The following is a 26,386-nucleotide window of genomic DNA, read 5'->3' on the forward strand; positions in this document are numbered from 1 at the left end:
TTTCAACCATTCTCTCATCTCTTTAGATTGTATCATTTTTATTGATCTGTCTTTGAGTTACCTAATCCTCCCATGTGCAATTTCCAGTTTGTGGTTAGGCCTGGCTAGTAAATTTTTCATGGTATTCTTTGATTCCACTTTCTATTTGGTACTCTTTGGTAGATTCTATTTTTCAGCTGAGATTTTTCATCTGGGTCTATTTCTATTGTCTGTTTTTTCCTTATTGCCTGATTTGAGGTCCTTTGGCCCTGTTTTTGTTGTTTCTTTGTTATTGCTTTTAAACATTCCTGATAATTTTTTGATTGGGTGATGAACATCATGGATGAAACATTTTAAGAACTCTGGACTATTACTATCTTCCTCCAAAGACTAATTTTATTCTGGAAGTCAGCTAGGAAATTGGCAGATCGTCTTGATTCTTTTGAAACTTGATTGCGAGTGTTGTTAAGTCTGGGGTGTTTAAGCTTGTCCCCTTAGTTTTATGACATAGCCATTGCCCCTCAGCCACACTAGGATCTCAACTTCAAGCTTGAGTGTTTACTAAGATCACTCCCCCTTGAACTCCGACCTCTCTTTCCCCAGTAATTCTTAGCTGCTTAAGGCTCTGTTTGGCTCTGGAGCCACCCTGTTGCTGTTTTTTCCCAGGGTTCTTTATTTATTTTCTTCTTCTTCAGGAAGGCTTACACTGTCCATGAAAGTTTTAAGAGTCAGACAATGACTTGGGGGGAATTTGTATGAAGATCTTTAGGATTTTTCTGTATGGTTCTCTTCTGTCTGGTTTTGCCCCTCAAGTCCAAAATGCTTTGACAGCTCCAGATACTGATTGTTGTCTCTTTACCTCGTGAGACTGCCATTCAGCTTGGACACTTTTCCTATGTGCTGCCTTTTGGAAAAAGCACTTAGAGAAAATTACAGGGAAATGTGGACCTCCTGTGTTTTCCTGCTTTGAGCATTGTCATCTGTCAAACTTGGTTGCTCTCCAGTGCCTTCTTCATGTTTTTCTGTAGTTGTTTTTGATGAGATATGAAATGGTTTTTCATGGCCAGAACTGGAGGTCACTATCTGACATACTACATGTTTATTTGTTTACATGTTTATTGTCTGCCTATCCCCTATCTCCCCCCACCCCCTCCCTCCTACTAGAATATAAACTCCATGAGGACAGGCATTTTGTCCCATATCCCCTGATCTAGAATGAATCCAATATGTAAAAGGTGTGTAATAAATGTTTATTGTATTCAACAGTCAATCATGGAACTCAACCTTACAGGGAAATAGCAGCCAAAAAAAAATTCAGAGTGAACCAATGGTAGTCACTTTATAAAATGTAAATTTTATTATGCTTTGTATAACCTCAATAAACACAGTAAAACTTGCCCCAAATAAAATTAAGTCTTATGTGGATGGTTGAGACTAGCCATTACATTCCATAATGAGGCTGACTCGGAGACATAGGGCCTGATCCTGGTAAGAAAATCTGTCTTAGCTTGGGCTGCTATAACCAAATACCATAGACTGGGTGGCTTCAACAACAGGCATTTATTTCTCACAGTTCTGGAGACTAGCAGTTCAAGATCAAGGTGCCAGTAGAATCCATGTCTGGTAAAGCAGTTCTTGTTGGGTTGTTCACAGTACCTTCTTGCTGTGTCCTCACATGGCCTTTCCTCCGTATGTGCAAGTAGGGAGAGAGGAAGCAAGCTCTTCAGGGGTCTTTTAAGGACACGAAGTTGTCTGCAGTGGTATGAAGATTCTGCTGTGCCCTGAATTAAGTCTATAGAACAATATCAGGTATTGCTTGTCCCTTTTGACCATTTATGGAAATAAAAGTATTTGTCTTATTGGATTATTTAAATGGGCAACTTTTATGATAGCAATTTTAAGAACTTAATATTGACTTATGGGCAAAACTTCAATTTTTTTCCTTCTTTAGTTAAATGTTTAGTTGTAATGATATTTCTCATGGGCATATGACCCTACAATGGTATTTTGGTTGTTTAAAAATTCTAGACAAACCCAATCCATAACCAAGAGAACTTTTTCCCCTTTCATTGTCAGTAGATGAATCCACTCTGGATGGAAAACATCCTGTAGTTAATTTGCTTTTACTGTGCTCTTGTGGCCTCCATCCCAGGAGTCTTTCAACCCCAACCCAGTCTTTGTTTTTATTCCAGAGATAGCATTTTTACTAATTCTGTTTGCACTTGTGCATGATATCCCAGTAGCTAACTTGTTTTCAAAAACAAGGATTGATTTTTGGGGGGTAGAGATTAAGTCCCAAAATATTTCCTCCAGTCTTAGCATATGAACAGATTAAAGCTAAAAGGAAATATAAGTTGCTGAAATTATTCCATTAAAGGTTAAAATGCACAACCCCTTTTTCCTTCCTTTGGTACAGCACTGCTCTTCCTTATGGATCTCCAAATGAAACCATTGTCATGAAAAAAAAAATATGGTGAAGAATGAGGCAAAAATATACATCAGTATTTTGATGTGACCTTGGGGCTCTCAGTAAAATGTACTTGCTTGCACGTCCTTAAATAATTTACAAAATGAGTTTTTTTGTGGCTTTGATCACTTTCTGAGTTGGTCTCTCAATTTACCCAGGCAATAGCCTCATTTTCTCAAGAGAATACCTCTTCAGGAAGCAACAAGATTGTAAAATCAAACTTTGATCTGCATCCTTTGATTATGGGAAAAATAGAAACGTAATTCACTTATTTGAAACCATGTAATTTTAGGAGTCTTCAGTTGGGAAGTAGAGCCAAGGCATGGAATACAGAAGTTGATATTTATACTTTGAGGTCTCACTCAAATACTGGCTGCGTATTTCCCCTGCAATGATGTTTGATAGTTGGTTTTGAATGCTTTAAAAAGCAGTTTAGTTTCCTTTTTTTCTTTTCTTTCTTTTTTTTTTTTTTCCTGCTACTTCTGAGGAAGCAGTTTTTCACTGTTTAGAATTTAAAGACAATTGGTGGAATCCAGAAATTCAGCAAATGCCAAATAGAAAGGGAAATCTGAACTTTAGTTTTTAGAACAGTTTGGACCAGATCTTGATTTTTTTTTTCCTTTCTGCTTTTCTATACTGAAATTCCTGCACATTTACATTGTTTCTAGTCATTTATGACTTTTCAAGCTGTCTACATTTGCTACGTGATAGGGAGATCAAATGTGAATTCTGCATTTAACTAAATGAATATGAGTTATTAGTTCATGGGCATGAAACATGTTTAATGTCACTTAGAATTAGACATTGATCAACTACTAAATTGCTAACCTTCATCATTGATTGATAGAATCTGAATCTTAACCTTGTTAACTCTTTTAGTTGATAAGATTTCTCTATAGAACTGGGTGATAAGGCTGTAACAGGGTGGGAATATATTTCTATTGTTCTCAGAGGAAGTTGAAATAGAAGAGGTCTAAATGTACAAATAACTTAAAACTCTTAGTAAAACTCTGGGTAAAAGAAATAAATGTACTTAGTTTTTTCAGTTTTTATTTCCATGTTAGCTTTAGGGTAAAAATTCAATTTTAATATCATAATGTTTGTTTCTATTCAGAACTTGTGGTGGAAATGAATATGCTTGGAGCCCGAGGTTGAATATATATTAAGATAATCTGTTTGAGTTTTACTATGAATTTTTCAATTGCATTTTTCACCAACTTAAAGCTTAGTAACTTTTATTTTTTATTTAAGTAGATTACAGGATAAAGTTCTGGAGAACATTTGCTAATAGCCTAGGTCTTTCATGATACAGAGTCAGATATTATATGCGTATAGCTCTCATTTTTCATGATTAATCATAGACTGCTTAACTGTTCACTGTAAAACTGCCTGTTTCCACAAGGAGATTATAAAAGTCTGAAAAGTAAGGTTATAACATTGCCATAATATCCAGTGTCTAGGACTTGATTACTTTCTTTAAAACTTGACTAAAATTAATAATAATTGTTATTAGCAGAAACATGCCAAAATATTTCATGATAAAGGCAATTAGAAAATCATTGGAGTCTTTCTTTTTTCTCTTATCTTGAATCTTTATAAATCATGAGTCTTTTAAAAAAATTATGATGTATATATTATACTCTCCATATCTTGCAAAGGGGACCATATAAATTTCTGATATAAATTTTAAAAGGAAAATAAATGAAAATTGTCATTATTGGTGATTTTATTTGAGTATTCTAGACTCTAGAGAAATTTAGGTTATCAAGCAACAGAATCACAAAGAGGCCATTGAACCACTTTTATAGGGTAGAAGGAGGATATGATACAGAGAAAAGAAATTTTTCTAAAGCTTTTTGTTTCTGCTCTTGAGGAATGGTAAGTGAAAAAGAAGGAGAGAATGAGACAGCCAGTGGTTTTTTTTGTCTCTCCACCTCTTCCTTGGGTAGAGAGGTACCCCTCTCCCAGGAATAGTTGATGCTTTAGAACAGCAGTATTCAAATTGGTTAAGTATATGAAATGTTCAAATTGGTTAAGTATATGAAAGTCTAGAGTTTAAGTACATGAAAACTATTCTAAAATATGCAAGCATAGGTAGTATAAAGGAATCATTTCCCAGATCCATGTGCTCTTTTCTAAAAATGATGTGCCTGAGAACATACTTGTGGTGGAGGTGTCATTCTGGTAAACTGCCCCTTCACAATTGACCTTCTCTGTTATTCCATTGCTATAATATACCTTACAGGCCACTCCCTACACCATCCTCACTCAAATCTTGACATCATTTTAGAGATGGGGGAGGAAAATTTCCAACCCAGCATGCTATACAAAGCCTAAACATTAAGCAAATGTGAAGGTTGAATAAAAAAAGATTTTAAGACATGCAAACTAAAAAAATTAAAATTAAACTTAAAAAAAATGGACCTTTTCTCAGAGAGTTACTGGAGCATGTGCTCCAGCAAAAAGAGGGAGTGGATCAAGAGACAGGTGGTCCTCAACATAGGAGACATGAAAAGGCAATCCTGGAAGTGATACTAAAAGAATATTTCCAGTTTGATAGCTATAACAGATTGGACAGCAATCAATCCAAGTTCCAATGAAAGGAAATAAGGCCAGGGAGGCATGTTTTCAAGCAAGGAGAACAACTGATAAATTTCTTGCAGCATTCAAATGTATTGAGAAATGATTTCCAATTCTGATGAAAACTTCCAGGATGATCAATATATAGAAAATTAAGTGACTGAAAGAAAGGTGATAAATAGTGATAGAAATTATACAGGAAAGAAATAACCATAGCGTAACATATGTTTTTAGTTATAAAAATATTTATTTTGCTTAGTGGTGGCTCAGTCAGTTAAGCATTTGCCTTCAGCTCAGGTCATGATCTTGGGGTCCTAGGATTGAGCCCCATGGTGGGCTCCATGCTCAGGGGGGAGTCTGCTTCTCCTCCCTCTGTCTCTCCCCAGGTTCATACTCTCTCTCTCAAATAAATAAATAAAATCTATAAAAACTGTATTTACTTGCTTATAATAATGTAAACAACTAGATAATGATTTAACCAAAAATTGTGGTATAACTCTTTTTGGATTAATGGGGGAAAGAGGAATATGTATGTGTGTGAATGTGTAGGCACATAAAAGAGTTTAATCATTATCTTAATGTTAAGGCTTAAATTAAACAAGAAAATCCAGAAATTGTGTGATACACTGGTAATATAACAAAAAAAGACTCTGGGATTGGGATGGGGAGTAGTGAGAGTGGAATGGCAGAACTCCCAGAGATGCTCCTGTCCTAATCCCCCCAAAACAGGACTATGTTAAGTAGCATGCCAGAAGGGACTTTGCAGATGTGATTGAATTACGGATTTTGAGATTGGGAGATTACCCTGGATTATTGAAGTGAATCCAATCACAGGAACCTTTGAGGTCAGAGAGAGGAAAGAGAGATGTAGGCACAAGAGTGGTCATGACTCTAAAAACGTGGGTGGCCTCTACAAGTCAGGAACAACCTTCATCAAAGAAACAGGACCTCAGTTCTACAACCTCAAGGACTCAATGTTGCCAAGAACCTGAAGGAACAAGGAAACATGATTCTCCCCTAGAGCCTCCAGAAAGGAGGTGCCCAGTGGACATTAAGATTTTAGCTTCTTGAGGCCTGTGTCAGATTCTGACCTACAGAGCTGTAATATAATAACTATGTGTTGTTTGAGGCCACTGAATTCATGGTATGTGTTCTAGCAGCAGTATACAAAACTAATACAGTGAGGAAGAGATATTTAAGCTTTGTAAAACATTTTACTTTTTACGTGAATAAATCTGTTTTAAATAACATTTTTAAAGCTTTAGTAAAATAAGAGTTGATATTTTCATAATGTAATTAAAAACATATAACTAAGCCAGCAGTTAGCCTCGTTCTGTCTCCCTTTCCATTAGTCTTGTTATATATGAATTCTGGTGGCTTATGTAGTTCCTGAAATTGGTGAAGGGCCCTGATTTTCATTCCATTTTGGATGTTCCCAGCGGTCTAAGCCCATGTCTATATAGTTGTGCTGGTTCAAAGTAGTGGCTGTTAAATTTTTGGCACTAGTCAGAGGTGGGGGTTATGTGCCCTTTGCTTTTATCTGGACTGGCGTGTGATGGTTTTTACCAGTCACAAGTAGAAGTGACAGAAGGTGACATGTGGGCCTAGATTATAAAAGGCCATGCTGCTTTTGCTTCATTCATTCCTGGAGTCCTGAACCACCAGGTACGATGTCTGGCTACACTGACGTCACACGCTTGGGGGTCACGCATGGTGCTCCACTTACTACACCCAGCTGTACTGGTTCTTCAGCCATCCTCGTCTAGGCACGCGAGTGTGAGTCTTCATGCACATGAGGCCATCCTGGGACCCTCCAGGCCAGCCCACCTGCCAACTGAACACCAGAGTCATTTTTGTCAAAACCACATGGAACAGAAGAATCACCCAGCTGATCCCTACTCACATTCCAGACCCACAAAACTGAGATATAATACAATGATTTTTGTCTTAAGTCAACAACAATTTAAAGTTTGGAGATAGTTTGTTATGTAATAATAGATGACTATAAAATATTTTATTAGAAGGCAACTTCTAATGGTAGCTTCCACACCCTCAATGTTAAATTTGGTCTTGCAGATACTGGCCCAAACTCCAAAACGCATGGTGCTTGGTTCCTTACTGAAAGCCAAGGAGCCAGCCCACAACCAAGTCCTACAGAAGCCCCCAGGCCTTAATCTATGGAATCCAACAGTCTCTCCAAGAAGGGTCACCTTCTTCTATTACTCGCCAAGCAAAACTCATTTCCCTGAATGCATCTTACAAAACAAAGTTAGCCTTTTTCTAAGACACCCAGAACTCAAGGACTTTAAGACCAACTATCTTGCTTAAGAAAGAAAAGGGGGAAATTTCTCACGTTTCCATGGCAGGAGAAACACCAACAATAATCAACCAGCTCCCCACCTTCATAAAACAAGATGTCTAGGGTTAGAATTAGGGTTAGGTGGTGGGGAGAGGATGTTTAAAATTTACCAAGTAATATACAATTCTTGGTTACTTAATGCACTGTAGCCAGAGAATGTGTTTTACATTACATGTGTAATTTTTAGAATCTATTGAGATGTTCTTAATGTCTTAAGTTATGATCAATTCTTTAACTCTTCCAAATGTTTATATTAAATAAATACATATTGAATATATTTTTTAAAAAATCTCTTAATTATATTATTGAATTCTTTCAATAATAATAAATAATTACATAGTATTTACTTTGGGTGAGGCATTACCCTAGAAACTTCAGATAAATTAACTCTTCATCCATTTACTTTTTTTTTTCTAAGATTTTTATTCATTTACTTGAGAGAGAGAGAGTGAGCACAAGCAGGGGAGCTGCAGGCAGAGGCAGAGGGAGAAGCAGGCTCCCCACAGAGCAGGGAACCCGATATGGGACTCGATCCCACAATCCCACATGACTGAGCCGAAGGCAGACACTTAACGGATTGAGCTGCCCGGGTGCTCGCCCTTTCTTTCTTTCTTTCTTTCTTTCTTTCTTTCTTTCTTTCTTTCTTTCTGTCTTTCTTCCTTCCTTTCTTTCTTTTTCTTTCTTTCTTTCTTTCTTTCTTTCTTTNAGACGCTTAACCGCTGTGCCACCCAGGCGCCCCTCTTTCTTTCTTTCTTATCTGTGATTTTCTGTCATTTGAAAATGATATATGAAATGTAGTTTTTTGGGCATTTATCCTGCTTGGTGTTCTCTAAGCTTCCTCACTTAAATGAAGTAAGAACGTTTTGAGTTGGTGCCATTATTGCTCCCATAGTGAACTTGATCAGCAAAGCTAAGATAGTGAGAGGTTAATTCACATAGCTAGCATGAGGCCGGGCAAGAATTTGCACTCAAGCAATATTATTTATATTCTAGAGGCCTATAGTTTATATAGACTATTTCAAGTCACCTCACATTATTTTGAAAAAGTCATATCATGCCTTATTAGCAAATGAAAATAAAATGCTGACTTAACCCCAGTCAACTCTTGAATAATAAATGTATTTCTAAAATATTTCTTCTCTGTCTGCTCCTTCCAGTTACTCCATTTTTCCTTACTTTGTAGACACTATTTGAAAGTCACTCTGACTTTTAATGTTCTCATATATTCTTTTATATTGGTGCCATCTTTAAATTTTTTTTCTCGGGTCCTTTTTATTCTAAATGCTTGAGAGTAAAAAAACACGAGGGTACTTTAATTACAATGACTTGAATGAGCTGGTTTGATTTGCCTTTTTAATCTGTGTTCTCTCTGTATCCTGGCCTAGCTTCTGGGAGGCGCAAGGGACGGAGTGACTCACACAGCGTCTGCTGCGTCTGCTGCGTCCTCAGGAAAGAGGGTGCCCGAGGGACAGAGGCTAGACTAGGATTTGAAGTTTCTGGATTCTGACCTCGGCCGGCTCACTGGCTGTCTCTACATGGGGCTACATTTTGACTGTGGTATATAGGTAATCACTTAATTTCATGTTCTTTGTATCTTTTCCTTTCAAAAATGACAATAATTATCCTTTATCCCACCACATCCCCACCAGGAAATGACAAAGCTTCGTTATTATTACAAACAAAATGAAATTGTCAATCTGTCCAGAGGTGTTTGCCATATAAATACAGAAAACAATTCTCATGATTTCCTTGGCCTTTGTGGCTGTGCCCGTAGGGTAAGTAAGCACTTTCTCAATGAAGGGGGAGTTTTGAAATTCCTTCCAAAGAAGTCTGACATTCATTCTAAATTGACCTGGAGGCTGAGGAGCTCTGGAGTTGTTCCAGCTTGTTTGAACTCTGCCAGGTAAATATTTCCATGAACTAACAAGCTGTGGTAGACTAGTTATTCATTGACTTGGCTGTTACTGTTGCATTGTTCTTGAGTTACTTTTGTGTTATATTTTTAGAACCCCTATAATTTTATAGGTCCTGATGCTTAATCTGAGTCAGTATGTGTTCTTTTAGATGTAGAATACTAGAGCAGAGTGGAACAATCTACCTTTCAAGAAAGGACATTTATTGAAATTTAATAAGACATTTAGAGGCAGGTGTTTTGAGACTGGCTAGGGACAATACCATGTGGGTCCCATGCTTTCTTTCCTTTCGCTCCAACCTCTAGCATGTTTAGTTTTTATCCTTAGGTTTGATGCTTCCTCATCACCAAAATGTTGCCATACCCAGAGAGAGCAAGTCTTCACAAGCCATTGTATGAGTGCAGAAATAGGGGGTCTATCAAGATGGCAAGAGAAAGCTCATTTCATAAACCTGTCTCCTTTTATACAGGAACAAAAATCTGTCCCCAGAGTCTGTCTACTTCACATCTGTTTGGGGAGAAGGGGGCCTCCTGACCTCTCTGAGCAGCAAGGGGGGGCTGGAAAAGGGAATGTTTTGCTTTGTCACCACTAACAAGTTCTTTTTCTTTCTTTCCCTTCTATTCTGTTCACAGAAGTCGTTGCCTGCCAACAGCCTACCACAGTCTTGGGAATGAACTCTGACAAACTTACCATCAGGTCCGCCGATGCATCCCATCGAGGATGGAAGAACGGGGCTCCAAACTTTGTTACACTCTTCTCGAAAGGTAATCAGCTTCTGTGCATGAATGGATGGGGCAGGTCTATTTGCACTGCTTTGAGGTTTACCCAGTAAAAAGCCACAAAGTGTGCAAGCTGAGCAATTGAGGGGAAGGATTGAGTCTTGATCTGTTTCTTACAACGGCCTCGTGAAGGTGGTGAGCAGTCATTAATACTGCTGATTTTATAAATATAGGATGAACAATGAAAGGGGTAGCAGTTCTAATTCTAAGAACTGGGTGCGAACAATTTTATTTCCAGGCTCTGAATGACCAAAGGTGCCTGGACTGTTAAGTTTTCTGTTCAAAGCACGATTGGTATAGGTCCATTGATAAACTCCATAGTTGGAGTTTATCATCTGAAATAGATGGATCTCTCCTTTAAAATTTTTTTTTTCATTTTCTTGCATTTATATTAAAATTTGTATTTTTTGGCTCTAAATAGTTGGAGAATGGCATGGGATGACCTTGTGGTAAGGCAATATATAACACAATCAACTCTACGTACTATTTCTAGAATAGTTTCCCATTGGCAGGACTATAGAAAACATCTCCTGGTATCATTATCATGGACATGTCTCTTTGTTTTTATTGTATTCAATAATATATGCAATTCAGCAGTTTACCTTGGAAGAGAAGTGCAATGAAGTTTGACTGTCTTTACAGTCAAACTTTATCACCAAGATGAAAGGACCCCAAAACCTCTGAGTGTGGTCAGGTTATTGTAATGATGTGTGTAATGCACATCATTCCGAGCATGTTCTCCTTGATCTGAAAATAGAGGGAACAACTTGATATCGATAAAATCCAAAGAACTTTGGAAAACTTTGGTGTTTCTTGACTGATACTCTTTACTTGGGGTGGATTTAGCAGAGAAACCCTGATACTGTTGGAAGAAATAAAGGGTTTACTTTTTCTTGCAAAGAGTGTGAAGGTGGTCATTTCGGGGTCCAGGGTGCTGCTCCTGGGTCAGGCTCATGTTGTCTTTTTGCTCTGCTGTTCTTTAAGCAGAACTGCCGAGCATCGAAGAATGAGGTCAGCACTCCAGGAACACAAAGAAATACAAGGAAGGAAGGATAAATAGCTATATCAGGACTTGGGACATTCCCAGAAATCCCAGGAAATGTGCATCTTGTTGCCGTGAACCGTGTCCCACAGCCACTGTTAGCCGCAAGGGAGTCTGGTGACTATAGTTTCTTAGCCGAACACATTGATCTTGCTGGAAAAGTGGAGATTCTCTTAAGGAGGGAGAAATAAGGAAGTGATATTGTCTAAGCAACTAGCAACCTGTGCCACACCCATCATCATCAGCAAACCATGGCATTAGTGATTCCACCTGTTAGACATGGCTTTCAATGTCTGTTGCCATTGGAAATGTAGGTGAAAGTGATCAGATGTCAAAGAAGAGTTTGCCATTTTCTTTTCTTTTCCAAGTAAGCAATAGTAGCCTTCTCATTTGTGTTTACTCTGTTTTCTAATTTTTGTGCATAATATTACATATATTTCTGTTTTTTGGTGAGGAAGTGAAGGTTCATTTGGATGATGAAATCAATTCTGCAAAAGCCAAATTCATTTGATTGTTAGAGGGTCTAGGATTCATCTCAGGACTGCTGTGTTCCCTGCATGGTCCCAGCATCCTGGCTTCCCCTTTGGAACCAGCCCCTCCAGGCTGAGTAGACCTGCAGGTGTTTTGAGCCCAGGTTGAGGAGTAGCTTCTGAGTCATCAGGTGGCCCATTTTCTTCTGTGCCCAACCCAACTGTCTATCTGGGTCTGTAGGAACACTCTCAATGGTGTCAGAGACAGCAGCTCAGCAGTGTACTTAAACAGAGCCAGAGAAGTGTTGTCACACAGCCTGACCACATCACAAATCTCAGGCTTTTATTCTAAGAGCCCAAAGTGTAACACACATTCCAAGCTGATGGACCCAGTATGGAATCTGCCTCCTGCAACCATAATACAAATTGGAACATTTTTTTCTCCTAACCTTTTCCCTCCCTGTTCTTTCCTTCCACCCTCCACCCTTTAAGTTTTGTCTTAGAGATCTTATTTGAATTTTCAAGTTAGCAAGACTTAAAGAAGTCACCTTTCCTAACTCCCCATCTAGAGGAGCCCTAGAGGAACTTATCTGGGTTCTGTATGTAGACATCCAAAGATGAGGCACTCAGGATCCCACACATCAGCCAGTTCTGAATAACATGTCAGAAAACAGGTTGGCTTATATTAGGCTGACCTCTCCTATTAGATTTTATAATCTCATACCAACAGTGAAACTCCAGTGTCGCCTTTGACAGATGACAGAAAGGGCTATTGCATTACATTGCTAGGGGCTTCCCTTTGTTGGGAAGCTTTGTTGATTCAGAAGTGACTGATGGTTCATGAATCTCTGTGAGGAGATTGGAGGGACAATATAGATGAAGAGCAGCAGCAGTTCTGGGCAGAAGTGGAGAAATGTGATGACTGCAAAGGAGAAAGAAACAGAACAGTGTTATTTGCCATTTTGACTGTCACCTTTACAAGCAAAGTGTTGAGGGGCTTCTGCATGGCTCAGTCAGTTAAGTATCGGCTCTTGGTTTTGGCTCAGGTCATGATCTTGGGGTCCTGAAATCAAGCCATGCATCAGGCTCAGGACTCAGCATGGAGTCTGCTTGTCCCTTTCCCTCTGTTCCTCCTCTCTCTCTAATAAATAAAATCTTAAAAAAAAAAAAAAGTAAAATGTTGAGGTTATGTCCTTGCAAGGATCCTGGATCTTCTTCATTTTCCACAAGACTATAGAACAGGTTTGTCTTCTTCCTTCATGTCTCTCTTTCTCTCTGTCTCTCTCTCTCCTCTTCCTTTTCTTTCCTTCTTTCTAAGGCTTATAACTATGAGTGTTTCAAGGAGAGGTTAATCCATCTGATTTGGCATGATGAGAGAAGGCATCATGTATGAGGTGAGGCTTGAATTAATCTTGCAGGATGAGTATTTCAGTGTTTGGTCAGATGGGAGGGGACAGATTGAATAAAGGCAGATGGGCCAATGCAACAATTTTTATGGAGTCTGCTGGAGTGACTCAGTCATGATTATTCAGGTTATTGTTTCATAAATATGCAGCCCACAGGCAACCATTACTGTTTACACTTCCTTGTCCTTTATTATGCGGAGGGCAAAGCGTTTACTAACACACTGATTCAGAGTTAAAGTTGAATACTCAGTGGTTCTCAGCATTTTCCCCCTGGAGACAGACATCACAGAGGACCTTCCCAAGCAAGATGCTCTGAAGGAGGTACCTTGCCCATTCTAGTCACGCAACTGGTAACTTTACCCTCTTCCCTCTGAAAAACAATACAAAGAAGAGGGGAATTATGAGGAAAACCAAATATAGGTATGATATTTGTTATTTAAGAATTGTCACAACTGATTTTAACTAACCATGTAGATGATGGTAGTTGAGGATTATCAGAAAGTTGAAGGCCACAGTAGAGTTCATCCAAGTCTGTTTATCCAGAGTTTACTACAGTAAGGGAGTTAGCTACTATTGGATTCCTTCCACTAGAGACTCACAAGGATTTAAAAGGACAATGGGTTTTACAGAGAAAAAGGAGGAAGTCTCAAGACAGTCTTTGATTGGTCAATGTCCTATCTGGGAGGGACTCTCACTTAGGGTGGAGTTTTTGGAAGTGATATGGAGGCGGGGGGGGGGGGGGGGGGGGGGGGGAATGGGTAGTGGGCAGGGAGCTTCTTGATTGGCTTTCAGATTCATTTGGCTGTCTTTGATTGGCTCACAGCCCCCAGGCACATAATTGGGTCCTTTCCAGGGTGGGTGGGCCCATAGGCGTTTTCCTGTTTCGAATGAAAAAGTATCTGGTTCTCTACTTTGGGTTCCAAGTCTAGTAGAAGCCAGTTCTGCAGATTTGTTGCATTAAACTGTAAGGTCCTTTTTCAGCATATACCAGTGCCCAGTATATATAAGGAGTCAATAATGCATAACAAATATTTTTAAAACTTTAAAATATAAAAGTTAAAAGGATTGTGCAGTGAACATCCAGATTCACTACCTAGGTTCTATTGTTAAACTAATACTATATTTGCTGTATCAAATATCTATCCATGTATTCACCCGACAAGAGGAATTTTCATATGACACATTTAATTAAGCTAATAAGAAAACAGTCTGTAGTCTTACTGCTTTCATGAGGAGAGATCTAGTCCAAGAGAATAATGAGTGATAGTTTCAGAAATGTCTTACTTGCCCTTATATACCACTATCGTTTGCCAAATACGGGTGGGACTCAGGTCCCGTATGAGGCTGTTCATGTTCAAGGACTTTAGTCAGTTAAGGTGTGGATAGGCTAAAGGTTCATTCCTGGATGGTATTATTGAGCCAGGATTTGCCTTCGCCCTTAAAAAAATATATTAAACTGGTAGAGAGAAATGCCAGTTTAAAAAAAAAAAACTGTATTAGGGATTTTAAGCTTCATGGAGCTATTACAGTCAGTGTTTGTCATAAGATTTTTAAAAGATTCACAGAAGTCAGCTTAATTCACAAATAAAAGTTAATTCTGTAGGTTAAACGAGGCAGGTAAAAGTTGAGTGTGCCTGCTACATCAAAGTCTATTAGGAGGGTGCTCATCAAAGTCTATTTGTTTTTTCTCTGTTCTTTTCTTTTTTTCCCGCCCGAGAGTTAATCTACTTATGCATTGCGTCTCTTGCGTGCTAGATATTTGCGTACTATGGAAAGTGCGGCATCTGGCATCTGACCGCGGGGTTGGTGGGTGTGAGCTGTGGACCCCGCTGGGAGCCAGTGCATGGCCTTTTGGTAGAGAGACAGATGCCTTGACTTTGGGTCTGGCCTCTGTCCTTCAGACTTGGGGCCTCGGTTTCAGAATCATAAAATGAATTTACTCCACAGTGGTATTTACTTTATAAGGTTGTGATAAAGATTGAATGAGATACTGCATGTAAAATGCCTGACTCATAGTGACGATGAGTAAACGCTAGTTGTCATCTGTTAGAATGTGGCAGAAGTGATGTACTTAGGAGGAAAGTTAAAATATTCATGTACTGGTATCAAAGCACCCTTGTTTGGAGCCGGAAGTGACCTCAAAAATCCTCTACCCCAACTCCTCATTTTATAAGAGACCTGAAATCCAGAGACATTCAATAATTTCCCCCAGATAAGAGTTGAAGTTATCCTGGTATTCCAGGATGAAAACCAGGTTTTTCAATTTCCTTAGTAAGGCTCTTCCCACCGTCCCAGGCAATCCTGGTTGGAGGGTACTGTGGGGGGGCCCCTGCAGCGACAAGGCAACATCCTTGCGTCCTTGCGTCCTTGGAGACACACCTGAGTCCACCTCTTAATATGTGGCCTGGGTGAAGTAGACCTTGTTTTTCTCTCTGTAAGTGGCTTTTGTCCTCCTGCCAGATGGGGCTGCTCTGAGGTTAAATGAGATGATAGGAATGAAACACGTCGTGGGATGCTTTGACATATAAAAAATTCCCCATTATGGTGGCTGGAGGAACGGGAAATGGTGGTGGGGGAAGAAAAGGAGGAGGGGCTGTGAAGGAAGACACAGTCCCTGATTCTCCTAATAGATCATGAAAAACTTACATCCCCAAAAGTCTGTGACACCACTTTCAGATGGAGGTGGAAGACAGGAAGGAGCAGAGTAGAAGCACAGAAGGTGGAAAGAAGAGTAGAGAGGAAAGATGCTGAGTGGAAACGCATGGCCAGCACCAAGCGCTCCTATCACCCCCAGGGTTTTGACTTTGCTTAAGGATCCAAGATCCCAGAGAGTGTGCAGCATGATTCTCCCACGGGATCTGCACAAGCGACCCTCCACTTAGTCCCTATGCCTGTCGTGTTGTCTTGACTCCTCCCTGAGTTTAATTTTGGGGTTACTTAGATGCAAAATCCTGCTCCCAGAAGGACCACTATTACAAAGGATTTTCGAGCCAGAACGTACCTCAGAGGTCCTCGGTTTCCATGTTCTCAGTGTACAGCTGATGAAAGGTCCTATAAGAACAAATGATACCATGCCTCAGGGGAGTCCCAGGTTAAATAGGCTTTGGTCAGGCGAGACGAGGACCTAATCACCATGTGTGTCAATGATTCTGTGGGAGAACGCATTCACGGTTCTAAGTAACAAGAGTGCAAGAAAGTATTTGGCAAACAATTCAGTATTATGAGTTGGATTTGCCTATAATGTGATGCCTTTCTACTACCCTTTACGTTGTTTTCCCACCAGAATACAGCATTGCCCACTTGTGATAGGCCTCAGAGAAATCGCTCATTATTCAAGTAGATTCTAAGTTTTTCAGGGCAGGGAATGTGTTTCTAATTGCTTTGCAACCTTTGCTACGTTAGCTGTGTAAACTGTAGGCCCTGCGTGAGCTGCTTGTTCATAGAGAATGAAATAACCTATTTTTTTTTTTAATTCAAGTGAAACTATGACAATAGACAGGCAAAGCAGACAGATCACTAAAGTCCTTGGAACAGTGAAGTGTCATGGTCAGGAGCACAAGGCAATGGGAGAAGTTTCTATGATGATGGGAAGGTTCTGTCTGCACTGTCCAGTGGAAGCCATGGGCCACGTGTGGCTATTGATAGCACTTAAATTGTGGCTAGTACAGTTGAAGAACTGAATTTGTAATTTATTTGATTTTAAGTGAGTTCATTTCAATTTTAAATATGGCTACAGGTGATTGGTGGCTACCATCATGGGCCATGCAGGACGGTACATGGAGGCTAAAAGGGCAATGGTGGACACTGAGGCATGTGGCCAGGGTTTGCATCCCAAACTTGCCCTTCTCCATCTCTCGACTACTCAGTTCCATGGGGTCCCCATCTGGAAGGGCCGCCGTAAAGACTGTGAGTCAATATATGGGGTCAATATGTGGAATGTCTCCTGAGTCAATCTATGGAATGCGTCGAGACATGGCAATGAATCATTCCAGTGGCTGGAAAAAAAACTGTATGTGGGCTCTTATCGTTATTACTTTTATAAGGAGGCTGTGAGATCTGTTTTAACTAACTAGATCATTAAATAATTGCTTGGCCTGATTTTTGTCCTCTTTGGACTTTCCGGGTCTCTATCATTCTACTAGTTAGTCAGTATAGTCTGTGGCTCCAAGAATTAACGTTCTTCTGAACTGGCAGCTTTAGCCTCTATAGGCAATTGGTAAGTGTCTAGCTGTGCATTTCTCTCTGTGAGATATGTGGCCCTTCTATCCTTAGTTTCTGCATCTGATCGATGAAGGAAGTTCTGCCTCCTTTCTCAGATGTACACATCTTAGAGCCACACGGGGAATATTAAATAATGTTTAAATAAATGATTGCATTTCAAGTGCTTGGAACACATTTCCTCTGAACTCTCATAATCATAACATAGAAACAGTATTTATTGGGTGGTGTTTCTAGGCACCGGACCAAGTGGTTTATAGGCATTATTTTAGTTGATGTTCAGTGCAACCCATTATGAGGGAGGGTATTGTCAGTGCTCTTTGAAGGGGACAGGATGGAGGGTTCAGGCTCCGGGTCACTTAGCCAGTGAGCCGCAGAGAAAGGCTTTGTTCTCTTGGACTCGGGAGCTTGTGTTCTGAAGGTCGTGGAATAGCATGACAATAGACTCGTTAACTCTTAGTGTGTTTGTCCATATGCTGGAAAAAACTCAATAATTGAAAAATCAGTTTTACACTTGGAAAAATCTTGGAAACAGGAAGCACGATGGCTGTTCTAAAATGAAGAGAGACGATTTTGGTCATGTATGTCCCTTTCGATGGGGAGACTTCAGTCGTTTGGAAATTGCTCTGGACAGTTTTTCCTGAAAAAGTCTCTCGCTCTGGGGTTTCTTATGTTCTTGCCAACACAAAAAATCTCTCCTACGAAAATGTACTCCTCGTTACACTGGTTAACAAGTAAAGAATTATCTTGCTACTTAACAGCATCCGGTCATTTTTTTAAGCTACAAATCTCTAAACGTAAAAAGGAGGGGAATATCTGTAGATGAATTCCTTGAGGTGAACTGGTACATTTTTTTGGTTGTCTCTTGCCTAGAAAACTGTTTCCAAGAGATCTGGGGCTTCCCACACACCCCAGGCCCGTCTACTTTCCTGCACTGCTGTTGGGACATCCTCCTGTCTTAGTTTTCCTGATTCATCAGTGGTTGCGTTCCAAGCCCAATGCACATGCTTCCTCTCCAACAACCGTTTCTTCACTCTTTCTGACAGAAGAGCCACACTGGTGAGATTGATTGGCTTCAAACAAGGGCTTGCCATTGTTTTTTAAAATACACATATCATTGTCAAGCCCTACTTTTGCACCTAAAAGCTCCTGCCACAGAGTCTGAAGTCTCTTACTTGGGATCTTTCAGAAAAGCACACTTGCACTCTGTCCCATAAATTTAAGGAACAACACAGCAACAGGAGGAATTTTCAACCCACCCCCCAACCACCAGATAATCAGCACTAAGAGCCTAGAAGTCCTCCTAATTGGAATCAATACCCCTTTGTTCTTGTGTCTCTCTCCCTTTCTCTTCTGGTTGGGTTTTGAATGAGTGGCTCTCTTTTTCATACCATGAAAACTACCTCAGCTTTGCTTCTTAGCTCTGGGCTGATCTGCTTTATTCTTTGACACCATCTTGCTGGATTCAGCAATTCATTTTGTTTTGGTGCAAGACCTAAATCAGCCCAACAAAGACCAAGAGTTATCACTTCCTGGACTTTGAGTAAGTTACCGGGGACTTAAATAAGGAAGCTTGTAGCTCTAGAAACTACTGGAGGCCATCTTAGGAACAAGAAGGAATCCAGCTAAGGGTTAAAGTTGGCTAAAAAGAGCAGAATTGAGGGGCACCTGGGTGGCTCAGTCGTTAAGTGTCTGCCTTCAGCTCAGGTCATGATCTCAGGGCCCTGGGATCGAGCCCTGCATCGGGCTCCCTGCTCAGCGGGAAGCCTGCTTCTCCCTCTCCCGCTCCCCCTGCTGGGTTCCCTCTCTTGCTGTGTGTCTCTCTGTCAAATAATTAAATTAACCCTCCCCCAAAAAAAAACGAAGAGCAGAATTGAGATAAGGAAAGAAATTGGGTCCTTGATGACCCAGCCTTATCTGAAGTCTTAATCTGGACTTTCTCAGTCAAACGGACCCCTAATTAGTCTATTATTTAGGTGAGTTTGAGTTGCATTTTCCTTAACCGATAATGGGAAGCCTCTTACCTGATGCAGAGTATATAATCTACGGTCTAGGGGGCATAATAGCTCCTGGGCTTTACAAAGATGAATAAGATATATTTGCCCTCAAAATATAGGAGTTTATAATTTAAGAATCCTCTTTTCCCCATTTAATGTGTTTCTTCTTGCAAGGCAATGGCAGGATTATTATTCTTATTATTTTTAGTTAAATATTTTATTTATTTATTTGACAGAGAGAGAGAGAAGGAGCAGGGAGAGCAGCAGGCAGAGGGAGAGGGAGAAACAGGCTCCCTGTTGAGCAAGGAGCTGGACGCAGGGCTCGATCCCAGGACCGTGGGATCATGGCCTGAGCTGAAGGCAGACGCTTAACTGACTGAACCACCCAGGCGCCCCTGGGCAGAATTATTTTTTTATGATGTCATTAAAAATTTTTAACATGTATTTTGAATTTAGATATAGTTCATATACCATAATACTCACACTTTTAAGGTGAGCAATTCAGTGGTTTTAACATATTCACGAAGTTGTGCAACCAGCACTATCTAACTTCAGAACATTTTCATCCCTTCTCCACACCCCCCCCCCAAAAAAAAACCCCTATACCCATTAGCAGTCACTCTCCATTCCACCTTCCCTGCCAACCCCTGGCAACTGGTAATCAACTTTCTCTCTCTAGGGATTTGCCTGTTCTGGACACTCCATATAAGTGGAATCATACAATATGTTGCTGTTTGTGACTTGCTACTTTTACTTAGCACGATATTTTCAAGGTTCATCATGTATTGCATCTATCAGTCCTTCATTCCTTTTTATGGCTGAATAATATTCTATTGCCTGGAGATACAATACTTTGTCCACTGATTCATCAGCTGATGGACATTTGAGTTATTTTCCACTTTTTGTCTATTATGAATAATGCTGCTATGAACACTCATGTACAAATTTTTGTGTGGATATATGTTCTCATCTCTTAGGTTTATGGCTATGAGTTGAACTGTTAGGTCATATGGTAACTTTGTGCTTAACTTTTGAGTAACTACTGGACTGTTTTCCTTGGTGGTTACACTGAACAAGAAAATAAGACTTCTATTCTCATGGAGTTTAAAGGTTTTAATGTTATAATAGATTGCAACTTTGAAAAAAAAAAAACAGACCAGAGAGAAATCTTACAGCATCTTATAAATGGTAGTCTTTAATACAATAAAAACTTCCTCTGAAATCCTTACTATAAAACGGAAATTTGGTCCCCTAACTGCCTTTTCTTAAATAGTGATGTGTAGTGTGTTTTTCTCCATCATGACACCAAAAGCCTTTAAAATGGGTGTTTCTAGTCCATCACAACTAGAAGTTGGATATTTATAAATCCTGCTATGCATCTGATTGAGGATTTATTATTACAGTGAGACACCAAGGAACTGTTAGGTCAATAAAAAGCTTTAGAATTCTTTAAACATTTTCAGAGAATCAAAACCAAAAAATATTAGCAACATTATTTGGATTATAGGAATGAGGAAATACAATTAGCCATGAGTGGAAATAAAATCCACGAGATGACAATTACTGCTCAAGAAGAATACAAAACAAGAAGTTACAGAAAGCATACTTAGTACAAAGTGCATTTGCTTTTTAAAAATTATTTTATTGCGTTCGCTAAAGTATGTTAGCTTATCTGTAATGCTGTATAAAAGTAAGAATGGCAATGCAGGCATGGAACACACAACAAACAAATCCAGCTGACCTTTATCTCCACTGCCTCGTTTCATGCTAGCTGTGACTTTCCCAAAAGGTATTCGAAATCACCTTACTATAATTAATTTGTGACAATTAGAAAAAGGCTGGAGGACAGTGCCAAGGAGAACTCCGCATATCGTGGTGGTGGAGGGGATCATAGAATTTAAGGATGGAAGAGACACTGAAGTTTTCCCGATGTGCCATCCCTCCCTCTAACCCCCCCTCCTTTCCCCCAACCCCTGGGCCTTCCCCCCACCCCCATCCCTGCCCCCTGCCCCGTCGCTGGAATGACAAACCTGCTGTTGAAAGGTTATCAGTCTCTGGTTAAACATTCCTGCTCGAGAAGCATGAGGGTATTAATGGCAGCGCATCTATAGTAGTAAAACATTGGAGGAAACAAAATATCTCACACAGCAGTAAGTCACTATTATACAAGTAGAAATATATCTGTGGACATTTGCAGAAGTGTTTTGTTATGATTTTAAATAAAAACAGCAGAATATAAACTTGCATTTATATTATGCTAGAAACTAACTGTGGACAGGAAGGTGGAAGATATGCAAAATAGAAACAATTGTTATGCTTGGGTTATAAGAGTAATTTTTCTTTCCTTTTAAACATTTATAAATTTTCTATAATTTTGCTTATTCAGCGTTCTTAAATCAAACTAATAAGTGTAAAAGGATGGTTTTACTTTTTTTTTCTGCTTAGAAACAGGTAAAAGTAAAAAGGGAGCTAACATTTTGTTGTGGAGATAGAAATGTGCAACGGCATTCTCCAGGAGTCAGAGGCAATGATCAAAAGGTGTATATATGAAGTTTTAAGTTCATTTGGTGAAGCAAGCAAATATCCCATACCTTCTATCCTTTTTAAAACCATTGTAGCCGTTGCTTGAATTTATGTTTGCAATTTAATATGAGCCAGGGGATCATTAAAAAGGAACGGTTTTAAGAGAAACCACAGCACAAGAGAAAAATGTTAGCCAATTCTTAGGACAAACCTAATTACATTTTCACTTATATCCTAAGGAAAAAAAATCTCCTGTCTCACACTGCACCATATAGCTTATTGGCAGAAAGAGTTTCCCTTTGGCTTATTGTAATATATCTTTATTACTTGGATTTCTGCAGTTTTGTGTTTGGATGCAGGAACACATGATCTTTCATTGTTGTGCCTTCTATTGTCTGGAGACCCATAAAACCAGAGGGCTGACAGGTTCAGCATTTTGTTCTTATTATCTGCCCAAGCCATTTAATAGTGTGATTGGTGCTGGTGCATTATAGCAGTTCATAAAGGATAATGTCTTTTATCTTAGGATGCAGATTTTCAAGTAGGGAAGAGTCTACGTTTTTTGGATAAAAAAGGTTAATCACAGCAAACTCAATTTGAAATAACCTGAAAAACAATATTGCTGTCAAAGTGGAATGACTCGATAACTTTAATTTCAGCTTCTTTGACAATTTATGAAAATTAACATTAAAGTTTTTTTTAACATTAAAGTTTTTAAAACTAGATGGAAATTAGCCCTTAGTGTAGTAAGCAAAAATACACATATTCTATTGTTATTTAGAGAACAAAAGATATATTCTAATTTAGAGGTGGAATATTGTTTTCCTCTTTTAATATATCTGAAGTTCATATGATCTGCTGTTTCTTAAAAAGTAAATATAGTCTGTTTAGATGCAGAATCAAATAAAGGGCAAGTCAGGTATTTTTTAGTTTTACTCTAAATGGGCTGTAAACCTCAGGATCTGGGAAGAGAGTTGTATCAGACAGACTATGTAATTTCTTACTTTTTCCTGGTGGAATAATTTAGCACAATTTTATTAAATCCCTCTTGGCTCTCTGATAATGAGATAAAAGAAGAGAGCTCCTAATCTTTATGGTAAGATAAGGTGAACTTTTAATAGATAATTTTGATTTTGTTGTTGTTGCTGTTAAACTTTGCCTTCATCTTACTGCAAGCTGTCACTCTAGCAGGTATTCCTGGTTTCTTTTTGTTTGGGTTACCTTGGAAGGTGACCAACTTCTTGAAATGCTGGCCCTTCAGGATTTGGCCGAGATCATCAGTGACTGACAGGGTTCCTCCATCTGTTGTTGGCTGGTGGATATGCCTCCCTGACAAGAATCTGAAGTCACAACTGAATCCCCACAGCGTGACTGGGACAGCACTGGGAACGGAAAAGCAAAAAATGAAATGTTTTGAAATAATTTGAGAGTTTGCCAGTATGTGTTTAACGAAAACATTTTAATCAAGACTTTTTAATTAAGAAACAGCAATCAAGGAACCTTAACAATATGAATCCATTCTTGAAAGAGAAAATGAATTAGACATTTAGGAAAATGCAAGGGAAACCACCCAGATATCTAAGCAAAAAGGTGGGTGCATGTGAAGTTATGCCAAGTGACCCTGTTTTCCTAGATGGTGATTAACTGCCCCCGTGTCCTTCCGACCTGAATCTCTGCCGAGCTTGTGGGCTTTTGTATGGAAGCAGCAGCATTACTAGATCAAGGGACAGAACACCCCCAGCTAAACAGACACGGGCTCTCGTCGTATTCGTGTATTTGCGGGAAATCCATTTTGGCGGCTAAGGTCTGGAACCTGTCATTTAGGTTTCATCGAAAAAAGAAAACTCATTCCTTCTTTCTTACCCTCTCTTCTCAAATGCTTTGGTATTTTATCCACGCTCTCCCTGCCTCCTTCTCTTCCTCCCTCACAGCCACACACACACACACACACACACATGCTCACACACACACCCCCCTACCTCTTTTGATTTGTTTCTTTATTTTGCAACTTTGCAAACTGTAGGCTTTCTGTTTGGGGTGTTTCATGTAATGACACTGCCAAGTGCTGCTGAGACCTCTTTCCTCCAGTAAAGCCTCTCTGTTGCCTCAGGTCTTCTCCTGTTCAGTAGTGTGCAGATGAGGCAGCTGAGAACAAGGTCCTTATATAAGGCAGAAGTTTTAAAAAGTTGCCACTGCAAATGTCCTCCCCGTCCCATGTTCTCAATGGCTGTTGAGACTGCGGAGGTGCAGGGATGATGGCTTAGGGCCTGGAAGAGCCATCCCTGGTCTGCAGTCTGCGGTCACTTTTTGCTTGTCTTCTGCTGGAAACCTTCCCCACAGGGATTAAGGTAGCTGTAGTTCTTGCACCCCAGGCGCTAAGTTTGGGGTAGAAATGTATCTATAGATATCAAATAAGTTAGAATTTGGAAAGTGTCATAATGAAAGGCTCCTGAGTGAGCATGGTCTTAAATACAACTGGAGAAAACCAGAGATGCCATTAATGATAAGGAAGCAACAGGCCTGGGCAGCTTGGGGGTGAATGGATTTCTGTGTGTGTGGAAGTGTCCGGGGGCCACTGTAACAAAGCACCACAAACTGTGGGGCTTCAAACAGCTGAAACTTGCTCTCTTACAGCTCTGGAGGCTCCAAGTCCGAGATCAAAGCGGTTCGGCAGGAGTGGTTCCCTCTGGAGGGAACAGAGTCTGCTCCGTGCCTCTCGAGCTTCTGCTAGTGGCCGGCAGTCCTTGGCTTGTGACACATCCCTCCGATTCCTGCTTCTGTTGTCCCATGGAGCTCTCTTCTCTGCATGTCCATGTCCGAATTTCCCTCTTCTGGTAAAGACCCCAGTTATTGGATGAGGGCCCTCTAGACTCCAGTACGACGTCGTCTGAATTTGATTGTATCTGTAATGACCTTATTTCCAAATAAGGTCACATGCACTGGAGTTAGGACTTGAACAGAACTTTTGGGGGACACAGCGCCACGCAGGACGCGGCAATCTCCACACCCGTCTGTATTTGCAGCTGCACTTTGCCTTTCTCCGTCCTCAGCATCTGCGCTCTTTGGCACTGTGGACGTTTTGCGCAGACAACTCTTGGTTGTGGGACTGTTCTGGGCTTTGCAGCTGCCTCGGAACCTCCCTGGCCTCCCTGGCCTCTCCTACTGCCTGTAGCCTTCCCCCACCTAGCTGTGATGACCACAGATGTCTCCAGACATCACCAAATGTCCCAGAGGGGACAAAATCATCTGTGGTTGAGAACCACGATGTCACAGTGATTGTGGAATTGCCAAATTCCCATGCATATTTTAGGAGTTATTCTCATATGTATTTATTACTATGTTATTTAGTACCAAAAGATTATACTATCTTTTTCCATCATTGCCGAATAACTCCCTGATTTTTTCAAGTGAAATTTCATATTATCTTTTATTAATATTACTATTCTTGCCTCTTTTGTTTGTAATTCCCTGATAAAGGACTCTCCATCCTTTCAAGTTGTTGATATCGTTCCTATTTCAACATTTCTACAACCACCACCACATACCTTCAAGGTCCGCTCATCTAGTCACCTGAGTCTGTTCTGATCGTACTTCTCTCAAAAGCAAAGGGGCTGTTGAGCTGTCAGTAGAGAGAGAAGCTCTTTTAGCCTCACCTTGTCTGTGTACCCAGATTGAGCTGTGTTTTTAAAAAAAGAAGAGAATCCTGTATCCCACGATTTTCTGTGCTTAAGCAACATATTTGTTGGACTGTACAAAGAACACAGGAAGTATAGTACTCTCCCCATTTCAGTGCTCTGCAAAATTTGATGTCGCTAAAGAGAAGGAAGATTCTTTCTAAGCCTGTGACTTGGACACTTGGTTTCTGAGTCAGTTTGTCACGGTGACCAGGGTGGGTACAGATGTGCCCCACCCTGGTACAGCCCACACTAGTCCTACTTGCTCCTGATTGTGTAATTACGCCACAAAGCTTCAGAGGACATAGCCCCTAGAAATGAGCAGTCAGAACTTCCTTGTTCTGCAAGTACCTCTGAAAAGCCTCTTTTGTTTCTAGAATGCACCAGATAGAGTGTCCTCCGCAAACAAACCTTCAAAATCCTTGAGAAGAGAGCAGTAAGTTACAGTGTAGCATTTGCTATCTCTTATAGCAGGAGACAAATTCCTGAGGCTTTGAAATGTAAAGAGAATGGCAAACATTTGGTTCACTTAATATTGGGTTATGAATTGGAGCGGCCTTTCCTGGTCCCACCCGAAGGTCCACCCCCCTCTGCCGGCACTGCTGGCCACCCACTCATCCCTCATCTTGCTTAACTGTCACCTACATAAAGCCTTTCTTTCCTCTCCCAGGCAGTGCTAATGACTTCCTTTTCTGGGTCCCCCAGCCCTGTGTGCGCCCTATATTTAGAACTGAATGAATTGTCCTGTAGAGATTGTTAATGTATCCGTCTCTCCCAGCAGGTGATGAGCTCCTTACTGCCAGGGACCATGTCCTCATCATTATTGTATGCCCATCTCCTTCTGTGGAATAAACCTTTGATCTATTTTTACATCTTTCTGGGCCGTTTTCTGGTTCCTATTGCCATCAGCCTAAATTCCAGTCTTCACCCGTAAGTGCCTCAAGCCTGTCGGAGTGAAGACACACAGCTCTCCTGTGTG

The 26,386-nt window shown here is 40.1% G+C and overlaps 1 protein-coding gene across 6 annotated transcripts in view; it reads right to left on the reverse strand.

The window, feature by feature from the left end:
- Positions 1 to 12,170: 12,170 nt before the first annotated feature.
- LOC117795961 overlaps positions 12,171 to 26,386 on the reverse strand; it is a 45,325-nt gene continuing 31,109 nt past the window's right edge. Inside the window, exons 2-5 of one of the 6 annotated variants that reach the window (XM_034642299.1) lie at positions 22,955 to 23,115; positions 21,241 to 21,278; positions 15,997 to 16,046; positions 12,175 to 12,511 (exon numbers count right to left, since the gene is read on the reverse strand). In XM_034642299.1, coding sequence (XP_034498190.1) covers positions 16,023 to 16,046; positions 21,241 to 21,278; positions 22,955 to 23,115 — 223 coding nt within the window. In that variant the 3' untranslated portion in view covers positions 12,175 to 12,511; positions 15,997 to 16,022. Of the gene's footprint in view, positions 12,512 to 13,005; positions 13,366 to 15,996; positions 16,047 to 21,240; positions 21,316 to 22,954; positions 23,116 to 26,386 lie in introns of those variants that run through there. The other 5 variants (XR_004620150.1, XM_034642297.1, XM_034642300.1 and 2 more) reach the window with 5 other exon arrangements.

The sequence above is a fragment of the Ailuropoda melanoleuca genome, chromosome 14, assembly GCF_002007445.2.
Source record: "Ailuropoda melanoleuca isolate Jingjing chromosome 14, ASM200744v2, whole genome shotgun sequence".
NCBI lineage: Eukaryota > Metazoa > Chordata > Mammalia > Carnivora > Ursidae > Ailuropoda > Ailuropoda melanoleuca.